This window comes from Vicugna pacos, chromosome 8, assembly GCF_048564905.1.
Source record: "Vicugna pacos chromosome 8, VicPac4, whole genome shotgun sequence".
NCBI lineage: Eukaryota > Metazoa > Chordata > Mammalia > Artiodactyla > Camelidae > Vicugna > Vicugna pacos.
The window spans coordinates 8546121-8558278 of record NC_132994.1 but is presented as its reverse complement, the minus strand read 5'-3'; the positions used below and the strand labels follow the sequence as shown (position 1 = coordinate 8558278).

At 43.0% G+C, this 12158-nt stretch overlaps 1 protein-coding gene across 1 annotated transcript in view; it reads right to left on the bottom strand.

Moving 5' to 3' along the window:
• Window positions 1-7724: 7724 nt before the first annotated feature.
• The window catches only part of CD109 (CD109 molecule), a 111927-nt gene continuing 107493 nt past the window's right edge, over window positions 7725-12158 (bottom strand). Inside the window, exon 33 of the mRNA XM_072966275.1 lies at window positions 7725-12151. Coding sequence (XP_072822376.1) covers window positions 11964-12151 — 188 coding nt within the window. The 3' untranslated portion in view covers window positions 7725-11963. The remainder of the gene's footprint in view (window positions 12152-12158) is intronic.

The window sequence follows — 12158 nt, the reverse complement described above, 5'->3', positions numbered from 1 at the left end:
GATTCTGGCTATGAAGGGAGAAGAGGGAGGAAAAGCTGACAGGGACATGGAGTTTTTGATATGTGAAAGCCTCAAGGTTCAAAAAAATTCTCCTAGTAAAGAGTCATAATTACTTTTCTTCCGTGATAGCTCTTATTTTAGAATTATTTTAATACTCTGAAAATATATTTAGTAATTCATATTTATGAAACTGTCAACTAAACCACACAACATAAGACCTGTGATGTCAGGTTTTATTCTGGGTTTTACTTAGAACTATAACCTGGGAGACAGAGTAGCTCTGAGGGAGCTGCCCTGAAGAGGCAAGGGGAGAAGCTGTGACCAGATAGGGTAGGGGGTCCCCAGAGAACGAGAACCAGGCACGGCTTTCTTGACATAAGAGAAGCCATCTTTGGCCTAAGGCATTTTGGGATCTAAGTCTGGCCATGTGCTTGCCCTTGAACAGGTCTCAGTAATTGATGATCTTAAGGGAAAAAAAGAATGAGGAAACAAAGGACTGTTAACAGGCAAGAGAAGTAACAGTAGCAAAGATAATATATCAGTTGGAAAGACCCCCAGTTGTGTTTCAGTGGTAAAGATCAGCCTGATGCGCTCAACCACCAGATCAGGGGAACCTAAGGGATGCTGCTGCTGACCTCTCCTGACCTCTCCTGACCTCGTGACTCCCATCAGCTAGAGCTTGGACTCTGTGGCCCGCCTAAGCCCCTCCGTGAATATGCATGTATCCTTAGTTTAAACTTCCCCAATTTTGCTGTTTGGGGGGACACGGCTTTGGGAAAGATCCCCAGGGCGCTCCTTACTTGCTGCAAGTTATCAACCTTCCTCCTCCTGATTTTGATGTGGGTGTGTCTTTTGGCTCCACACCCACCAAAAAGCAAACTCAGTTTTCAGGTAAGAGAGCCATATATACATTGTGTTTGTGTGTATATATTATAAGTATTATGTGTGTATATATATATATATATAATTTTTGGCTATATATTATATATATAATTTTTGACTAGGGGATGCATGCAGTCAAGCACACATCTCAGTAAAAGACTACTGGTAGTCACAGGAACAGACATCTCAGTTAATGGTTTTAGTGCTTTTCTGTATATGGGAAAATGCAAGAACCTGGGATCATTAAAATTCTTTCTGGGAAATACATCTAACTATCTAAAGGGCCTGTTTTTCCAAAGCACAGAGTACCTCATCCTGTTTTTCATCCTGAATTCCTTTCAGGGTGCACTGTCGGTCAGTGACCAGAATAGCTAAAGACTTAATCCTTCTAGAACTGGACGGCAGGGAACATTCTTTGTTTTACAATATTCACGGCTGAAATTAGTTAAAACCAAGAAGAATTGAAGCCTTCTTACTCCTGCAGACTAGGGCAAGAGTAACAAGAAATTAGACAATGCAATAAGAACACACAGAGCTGCATTTGCTCATAACTTTATAAATTAACTTTTTACTTAGCATGTAAAACACAACTTAAATATCTATAGTGTTGGGAATCAGCTGAAATTTTCCAAATCCCCATAACTGAAATTTTAAAAAGTTATGTTACAGGAGAGTAGGTTCTTGTCTCGTGCAGGAAGAATTCAGAAATGAGACACAGAAGTCAAGAAAGCAAAGCAAGGATTATTAATCCAGAGTACACCTTCAAGGGGAGAAGTGGGCAGACTCAGATGAGTAACTGCCTTGAGTTTCTTCAGCAAATTGGTTATACGGGGTATAAAAATAAATGGGTGGAATATTCATTGGAGAGGGAGGGGTTTGGGGTCACTGATTTGCATCCCAGCTCACTTTTCTGAGGGGAGGAGGAATTTTTGTCTTAATGGAAAGTGTTATGGCATTCATGAATAATAGGTACATCTTATCTGCAAGGCTAATTTTATCCTAACGAGGGCATAATGAGCAGAAGGTTACATTTGGATGAGGGCATAAAACGTTACATTCAGATGCCGGAGATTCCTGCCTTATCCATATACCTTTCTCTATCTGCCTCCAGGACACTTAACCCAAAATATGTGGTTTCTTATCAGTCCAAAGTTCCCTGATTTTCTTTGTCTGCACAGGGATCCCCATTGTTCACAAGATGTGTGGTTTCCTGCCATTTGGCCCGTGCCCCCCTTTCTCTGCTCATATCTAGCTACCTGCCAGCTCTAACAGTTATGCTCAAACTATTTCACGTTTCGCCATCTCCTGCATTTCTTTCCACCCTTTTCCCCCTTTACTTCCTCTATCTCTAGTCCTGTATCTTTTATTTATTCATGTGAATAAGTTCTTAATTGCAGGTATTTCAAATTCCGTCATTCAATTGAACATTTCTGAATATCTAGAGATTTAACGGTAGCGTTAGGGGCTGTGAGAGATAAAGCATGAGTGTGCTATTATGTTGTTCCCTGTGGTTAGTATCTGTGATGTCGTGGTTTAGAAGAATGCCAGGCCCTTTAGTACGTACCTTTATTCTTATTGTTATTGTTATAAGTCTACAGTTCAGAGCCTACAGAATGCACTGGGTACATCAGCCAGATAGCATTTACCATAAGTATGGAGACAGACAGACAGACAGACAGAGTCTATGGTATAGGGTAAAAATATTGGCTTACAATGTAATATGGGAATCAAGACCAACACCAATAAAAACAATTAGTTCAAGTGCAAGGCAATATAATTAAAGGCTAAATAGTGTAGTGCAAACCCTAAATCAGGGATGGTGAAGTCCCAGCTCAAATGCCACCACCTGCCCCTGCCTCACCTGTGCAGACACTCACAGCTGATTCTAGCTCTTGTGCCCACTAGGTCCAGAAATGGCCTCAAAATCCCCAGCAGAATTCCTCCGGGCAGCCATTCTCAAATGGTTGCAGCTGGTATTCAAGAGGCACTCTATTTGCCATCATTGCTATAAAGGCTTATTTTTAAAAAGCACAGTGAGTAAGTCAGCCTGGAATGGAGAGGAGCTCCAGGCCTCCCTCCTGGAAGTGAAGGCGGGCAGGCAAGGAGGCTGAGCGCAGAGAGTAAATGTGGACACTTAGCCATCAGTGCTTAAGCCGCAGGACTTCCAGCAGGAGCTGGGAAATCCATCAACCTGCTGGAATTCAAACTAAAGATAAAGCAGTGATTTTATTCATTCCACAATATTTACTGAATGCCTGGTCCTTGCCAGACAGAAGTCCCAATTTTCCTCTTGAAAAGTTGTAGAGGCAAAAAAGAAGACATTGTAACACTTGTCCACAGCATTTAACCCCTGTGGTCTTGCTGAAACTGGGAAGCTGTATTAGTATCTAAGGACTGCTGTATCAAAGTACCACAAACTGGGTGGCTTAAAACAACAGAAATGTATTGTCTCATGTTTCTGGAGCTGAGGAGTCAGAATTCAAGGTCTCAAAAAGACCATGCTCACCTCTGAAACCTGTAAAAATATGTTTCCTTACTTCTTTCCGGCTTCTAGTCTGCTGGCAATCTTTGGGGTTCCTTGGCTGGCAGCCACATAAATCAAATCTCTGTCTTTGACATTGCGTGGCATTCTCCCTGTGTCTCCGTCTCCACACGGCCACCTTCTTATAATGCAGCAACCCTATTTCCAAATAAGGTCACATTCTGAAGTGCTGAGGGTTAGGACTTCAACGTATCTTTTGGGAAACACCATTCAATCTGTAACTGCGGCTCAACCAGAAGACTTCTTAACCTTTACCATTTTAAACCGTGCAGACCAGCAATGGATAAGATACTAGTTTAAAAAAGTGCTCACCCCTAATGATCATGAGCCTCTGCTTAACACCTCCAGGGACGAGGCAGTCACCACCATCTGAAATAAAGGTGTTCTATATGATTCCTCCTAATATTGTGCCAAAATCTACCCACTTGTAACAGGTTTGCAACAAGCTTGCAGGTGGCAGCCTCTCGGATATTTGAAGAAAGGTGTCATAGTCCACATGGTTTCTTCCTTTTTTAAAAAATGCAATTTATTTATTTATTTATTTATTTATTTATTTATTTATTTATTTATTTATTTATTTTATCAAAGCATAGTCAGTTACAACATGTCAATTTCTGGTGTATGGCTCAGTGTTCCAGTCACATGGTTTCTTTCTCCAGCTGAGCATCCCCAAATCCCCTCGTCTTTCCTCCTGACACCCTCATGGCTGCTCTGCCCCATATGGATTCCGGTCGGTCTTCCTTCTCAAATTGTGACATTAGTAACCAGGCAAAACAGCCTGAAACATGCAGACTGTGCTAAAATGAATCACCTCCCTTGTTGAGAAACTGGAGGCATTTGCTCTTTTCTCACTGACTTTGTTTAACCATCAGGTCTGTTTTGTGTATTCTGCCAGTTAATGCCTCCCTCATCTGGAACCCATGCAGTTATCTAATCTTTGAGAAAATTGGGATAACATAAAAGAGAATAAAAGCCAATTACCAACCAGGTGGAGAATCTTCCAAAAGTTCTCTCATCATTCATCTGCCCTAGGGAGGTAACCTTGCAGCAGAATAGAGAGAAGAGAGAAAGTTCTGACTCCTGGCAGATGAAGAGATGAAGAGGAAACTGAAGGCAAAAAAGGAGACTTAGAACTTGCTGCTGCCTGAGAGGGAGCCACTGATAGAAAAAGTGGAGCTGATGGGAACTTCAGAACGGAGAACAGAGATGAAAAACAGGGAAAGAAGAAGGAGATGACCTAAAAAAAACAACCTTCAAGAATCCAGCACCGGAAATGTCCTTGTCGGGACACTGCAGTCTGGGAGGTGACGCCTCATGTTCCGGGACACCCTGATGAGACAACATAACTAGATCAAGGGGCACAATACCCACATATCTGAATCTCAGTAACCTGGATTCATCCCTGGTGACTTTAAATAAATTGTTACTTGAACCTTCTTCAGGCTCCATCTGTGAATCACCTTAGCAGAAATGATGACCAAGCAAAGCAGGGTGGAGGGAGAACACATCAGCCTCCAAGCAAACATCCTCTCTGGTCCACTGTGAGCATCAGAGAGGCCATGAGAACAGGCTGCGGCTGCAAACAGACGCCCCCAGAGGCAACAACCTAGCTGGAGAGTGGGACAGTTCCCTTCCCTCCTGCCTAAATCTATGCATATACAGTTAGAGATGAAAGTATCCACTGACAGAGACAGACACAGAGTCACAACCATAACTTGTTAAACACCTCATATGTACCAGATGTTGCAAAACCTACCCAAGTTCACACCCTTGGTAGAGCTGTTGGGGGCCTATGGAATGCAATAAATTGCAGCCTTCATCCCCACCTTGTGTACAAAAACCAACAGATGAAGGAACCAAAAAACCCACTCAATTCCTAATAAAAGCCAGGTTGGAGGACACAGCCTGGTGCAAGAACTGAGTAGACCTGCCCAGGGAGGCCCATCTCTGGCTATACTCCTCCTCCACTGCAGGCAGCACTGGGCACAGCAAGACCTGGTCAGCACAAGGGAACCAAGGCGGGTGTCCACATGGGACCTCAGATGGCGAAGCAGCCAGTGTACTCGTACTCAAGTGACAGTTCAGAAAAATCTGTCTCTATTGGGCTGGAGTGAGTTTAGGGAAAGAGGGAACCTGAGATCACTTAGGGAATATTTCACCCCACATACACCAGAGGGGAAGAGGGGTCTCCTCTCTGACCAGAGGCAGAGCCAAGATGGGAGCCCAGACCTGCCTGGCACCAAAACCCCCGCTCTTAACCACTGCGGTATCTATAAATGAATGTATGAACTACCAGCAGGGAGGGCTACCAGGAGTCCACTTTGCGTGACAATTTTGGGGAGATGAGAGAGAGACTGTGTATGTCAGAAAGAAGGCATACTGGGAGGACAGTACGGTATCTCTACCTCACTGCACGCAGCCCAGCCTCCTGGACAAGGGAGGAGTGGAGAGAGAGAGAGACACTAGAAGCACGTGTTGAAAGAACATTTTCCACTGAACACTCTGTGAGCACTGAGGCACAAGCAGACCCACTCTGTCCAAGGGATGAAGTGTATAGCACGGAGTCAGGGAGAGAAATCTCCCCACCTGAGTGTGGAGATCCGAGCAGCTCTCAAGCCATGAGGACTCCACAGCTTCTCTTTGGTCCAGTGACACAAGTGGCAGAGGCAGTGCAGGGAGTGCTGGGCGCCAGGGCTGACGCGCCCGTGTTTGGTTCACTACAGAAACACTATGTGCACCAGTTAGGGATAGGTTGGCTCCGTTAAAACATAATTAATTTATTTCAAAACTTGTGTATTAGTTTTCTATTGCTGTGCAACAAATGACCCCAGAATTAACGGTTTAGAACAGCACACATCTGGTATGTCACGGTTTCTGCGGGTCGAGCCTGGGCGCTGAGCTGGAGTCCCTGTTTGGTCTCATGTGGCTAAAATCACAGCATCAGGCTGCAGGTTCTGCTGAGGCTTAGCTGGCGAGGGATCCACTCTTGTGGGCAGAAGTCAGTTCCCTACAGCCACAGGGGCTTCATTTTCTAGCTGGCTGTCAGCCGGAGGCTGCCCTCAGCTCCTAAAAGCTGCTCTCATTTCCTAGCCACGTGGGTCTCCCGACCCAGCAGCACGCAACACGAGAGCTCACATCTTCAGAAAAGGCAGGAGAGACTCCAGCAGGAGGAGTGCAGCGATCTGTCACCTTCGCCAAATTCTGTTGGCTCCAAGCAAGTCACGGGCCACACCCACATCAGAGGGAGAGGAGCCGCAGGGGCATGAGGACCGTGACCGATTCTAGTGGCTCCGAGACCGACGCAATCATTGGAATCCGGGGTGCTGCACAATGCAGATTCAGAAACTGATCCTACACCTACTACTGAATTAGGATTTCTAGAAGACCAAAGGTTTTTTTTTGTTAAATGAGGTTTTTAAGGGAGTCTGGTAATCATCCAAGTTTGGAACCTACCATTATAGACATTTTCAAAAAAAAAAAATTACCACCTCTTTCCCGTCTCCAGCCTAGGTTTCCTAGGATTGGGGTATAGATTTATTTGCGAGTCTAAATCTCTGCCCAGTGATTCCAGTGCCTCTGCTGCTGTTTATGGACGTCATTAAACTAATCATATTGACATTACTAGGTGATCTGGAAGTACCCGGCATCACTCAGCTAGGGAGTTTCTCAACCCTAGCACTGTTGATACTTTGCCCTTACTGGTATTTCGTCTTTGTTGTGGGGCCGTCCTGTGCCCTGTGGGACGTCTAGCAGCATCGCTGGTGCCAGTCCCACTACCTCCAACTCTGACAACAAAAATGACCTCCAGTCATTGCCAAGTGTCATTCGGGGTCAAAATCATCCCCAATTAAGAACAACTGTGACACTTCACAGAAGCCCAGAAAATTCATGGCAGGAAAAGTGTTAAAATAAATGAATAAACACTGAGTAGAAATCAAGGAAAGTACCTGAAATGTTAGGCTGTGGATGCCAGAGTCCAAGCCCCGTCTTCCTATGTACACAAACTGTGTCTTCTGTATTTCTTTAGAGTTTCCAGACGCCTAGCGTGTCCTCACCTCACAGTTTTCCTTTGTGTATCATGTACCTCTCCACGAACCCCACTCCAACACCAAACACAAAGAATGAGGTGGGAGGTGAAGGGGGCTCGTGGTCAAGTTCCTTTCAGCTCATTCATGTCAAATTCTTATAACACAATAACCCCTCCTCAGATATCCCGTATCTCAGCATTAAACAGGTTCAATTAAGGAGATGTGCCAATGACATGATTTTAAGCTAAAATAAAAACAACACTGATAATAAATAGCTGGAAATGTTCATTTTTATTAATAAATCATGGTTTCCTATTCAATACATATTCATGTACAATTGACAACAACATAATACTTAAACACCTAAAATTTAAACTTTCAGAATCACCCTGGTTCCATATAGAAAGCTTTAGTTTCTGGAAAAATAGTATTTTATTTCAACAGTATCCTTCTCATATGCAAAACAGCTTTATAAAAGAGAGGATTTATGAATAAAATCTTGTAACGCTTCCTGTGTACAAAAAACAATTGTCTCTACCACATCAACTATACCCTACTATTTTAAAAATTCAAAACATAAAGGCTTGAAAGACCAGAACAGAGCCACTCTTTATTAAACCTAGCAAAGATAAATCTTAAAGAGCTGTAAGTAGAACATGGAACAATCTTCCACCGCCGATTCAATACACGGGCAGAAGAGTGGTAAATCATGGCTTCATGGCAACGTGAGACAGAATGATTCTTAAATATGTAGCGACACGTATGTCAGTATCATCCCCATTACAGAGACACACACATACCAGTGTATAAATGTCCTCTGAAGTAAGAACTCAGAAAACTTCTATTTTCCTGTGTTACGGTCATGGAAATGAAATGGCAACGTTTTACAGAATAACACAACGTGGTGCTGTCTTTTGATGAGGCACAGAAAACACAACTCAACAGCCAGAGACTTTTGAAACAAGCCGACTCTCACTCACACATACTTCATTAAAAATATATATTTACTGCTTACTTTCCTGAAGAAAGTAGGATGACAGCCCTCTACTCAAAGTCACGATAAAAATAACGGCACCTCAAATTACTCCCAATGTCACTTAAGATATTTAATATTAACATGAATATCATTTGAATAGATGATGGACAAATTTTAAGTTCTTAAAAGTGCTATGCTTTATTGGAATTTGAAAACAAAGAAAAATAGGAATATACTTCTATCTAACAGAAGCCCTCACTGAGGATATATCAGGTTCTGAAGCTTATCCAAGAGTGAGTCCACTTACTGTAAGGGTCTCAGATTTACAAAGTGCAAGAAAATGATGCACTGAAGAATATACATAAGGGTATCTGGACCCATGGTAGCCACTTGACAAACCCGAAATAAGTACTGTCCTTATGTTAAGAAACCTTGACAAGGAGATATTTACACCATATTTTTTATAGAATTCAGTATTAAACTTCAATAAAGCAAATTAGAAAAAGTAAGGCTGTTACAAAGAACTCCAGATTACATGGTTAATGAAATGGTGCCTTTAAAGAATGACAAAGACAAATCATAGCTCCAATTTTTAAAAAATGTCATAGGACAGCCAGAAATGTTGAATGGTGTCAAACTGAATTACATCAAAATAATTGAACTATATCAAAATAAAGATAATTAGCATTAGATTGCCAGACTATTTATAACTAAATTTAATATAAACAAAAAGTATGGTTAAATACAACTTAAAAAAAATATAGCCAGCTTAAAACAAATGGAAGCAGGGAGAATTGCTATATACAATCCCGAAAAATTCCCATGTGTAGAATATAGCATTGTGTGTATAAGCGACAAGTGTAACAGGGCAGTCCAATAAAAGGAAGCATTTCATTGGCCCAGCATATTTTAATGGGCTTTCATTTCTTTCTTAGAATTATAACAGAAGGTAGTAAGATGGTGAAACCGCAGCATTGTTCTGTCCTATTAGTTACTCCCGATGTTCAGTCTCTGGAATCACTGGCCAGTCCAAGCTGGAAGTGAGATACGCTGGTGTCTTAATAAGGTTCCCTCTTGGTGGGGAAGACGGGGACCTTAGTTCATATCAGTAAATAAGGCTGATGGCATTCTAAAGGAAAAGTCGGCATAAGCAAACTTAAAGGTGAAATGAGGTTTTTAATATTAATATTCATAGCATGTGAAGAAAAGAGTCATTACTATTTATTACTAAGCCGTGTCCTCTCTCTTCCGCATCCCGGTGGCTTTGTGGTCCCCTGTAAGCCAAGCCCGCTGCTGTAGGAGAGCCAGTGCTCTGGGAGGCAGAAGGAAGAAGGGCCACATGCAGCTCAAGGCCACGCTGGCGACCCTCTCCTCCACCTGCTCCTCCTTCTCTTCTTCCTCTTCGACCCCCTCCTGCTCCTCAATTTTTAATACATTTGTAATAAAAAGAGATGCACTGCAATTTGAGTTACAAGGTGAGCTTTTAACCCGAAAATCTGAAATAATTCACAAAATACGTATTAGAGTTCTAGTTTTCAGTGAGGAAGAAACATGGTCTAAAAAGCAACAAGTCGTCTTCCGATGGCTTTCCACTCCAGTGCTTCCAGGATGCTACACTAGAAGTCCAGCATGAACAGAAAACAAACTACAGAATGTGAGCTATGGCTGGTCAGTCTGAGGTCCCCTGGCCAGGGAGGGGGAAGGGGTATCTTTTGCCAACACCATCCTCCAACTTTATTACAAGACACTTTCACCTCCAAAGAAAGCCTAGGATATAAAAGCCGAAATCCCCACACAGGAAGGACAAACACAAGCGCCTTTTTCAAATCAGACTGTTTCAAAGGCGTAACACAACTGAAAACTTTTCCCTACTGAAAAGTAAATACAAGGAAATCACATGTTTGATATTTACTAGCTTTCTCCGTAGACCTCTCTTTTAGCATCTCTTTTCTATATACAGATTTCAAGCTTTCAAAAATTACTGAATGTTGGAAATTCCTACCTTTGCATCCAAAACATCCATTAAACAATCCCTGAATATCCACTGTAATTTCTTTAAATTCATTAAAATGACAACATTCTTTTAAATACTCACTTTAAAAGATATCATTTGCATATTTTATTTTTGGATTTACTTTTAAACAGATGAAAATACTGTATGTAACGCAGCCTCTTGGGAGCCCATGGCAATCACGGTTCTACATCCTTTTGCGAGAAATGCTGCGGAGTTTGGGGGTGAATTTAAACCACTTTTTAGATTTAGTGAAAGATCTTTAAACTGTTTTTGACATGTCTAAAATATTTCAATATGTTTCAAAGGAAAAGAAGAAAGGAAGACGTCAAGGAAAGGAAGAAAGAAGGAAGAGAGAAAAAACAGGGAAGGGGGAAGAAAGAAGAAAACTTCTTTAAAGTTTTCACCCAGATAAATGAGTATTATCCTTCCCAATACCGGGGAACCAGTGACCCAGGTGCTCAAAATTTAAGAATCTTCTGTAAGACTGAGAGCAAGTATTAGACGTCACCAGACAGCTGGTAGTCTGACACTCAGACATCTGAGTCTAGAAGGTTCCACAAGACCCTGGCCAGTGCCCTATTGTACTTCACATCTCTGTGATCCTTGTCAAACCCCACCTTCTTTCCCAGACCACAGGGAGGTCAGTCTGCTGTGTCGCAGACAGGATTCTGTCACTCCCCTGGCTTAGCATCCCCCATGACTAGCTGGCATGTGCCTCCTGATCCAGGATCTTCTGGTCCAAGTCACGGAAAGCACCTGTTGCAGTGCTCTCTAAACAGAACCCACGTGTGGGGCTGGGGTCCGAGAGGAGAACGTGCCTGGGAGCCCTCCGGGCACTTCGCAGCACACTCAACCTCTGAACCGCGGGCGGCACAGCAAAGCGCATCCACCCTCTCCTCCTCTCCAGAGGGAAAACTGAGGAAGGTTAGGGATAGGGTATGTGACCACATCTGGAGTGGAAAACCACCATTTATTTCCCTTTAAAAAAAAAAAAAAGAATCACCATCTATGTCCAAGTAATACCTGATTAAGAAGGATGTACTGAGACCAGAGGGGCAGGCGTGGTGGGCAGAGGCTGAGGCTGGTACAGAAGAGACAGAACAAGCTCCGCCCTCGGGGTGTTTTCTCCTTGCTCCCAGGAAATCCATCCCTGTTGATACTAAGCAGACGCTGATGTAAAGCAAAGCTTAAGAACCTAGGCTCATTTCCTCTAGAAAATGAAAAGAATCATCTAGAATAACATTTATTCTGGAGAAAACAGCCCGTCCAAAAGAAGTCCTAAAAGGTTTTAAGAGGGGGAAATAAAGAATCACAGCTGCAGTAATTTTGACTTTTGTTCCATACGGAAGTCAGGAGAAGAAATCAATGCAGCTCTGCATGCGAGGACCTGTTGTCCACCATCGCCCCCCGACCCCATTACAAGAGAAAAAATGATTATCAGAGTAATCAGATGCAATATTTGATTACGAAAACAAGACAATCACATGTGACTTCTGGAAAAGAAAGCGTTACATGGAGTACTTAAAAAACCAGCCGCAGCCAACTTTGCAAAGAAAACAGAAGCGTGAAGCAGAAAAGGAGGCTGGCAGGAGGGGGAGAAGGAGAGGCTGAGGCCGCGCTGTCACAGAGCCCGCAGCCCTGAGTGTCGCCGCAGAGGTCACAGGAGGACAGCTTCGCTCTGGAGTTGTAGCTTCTCACCGCTCGTCTCCCTGTTCA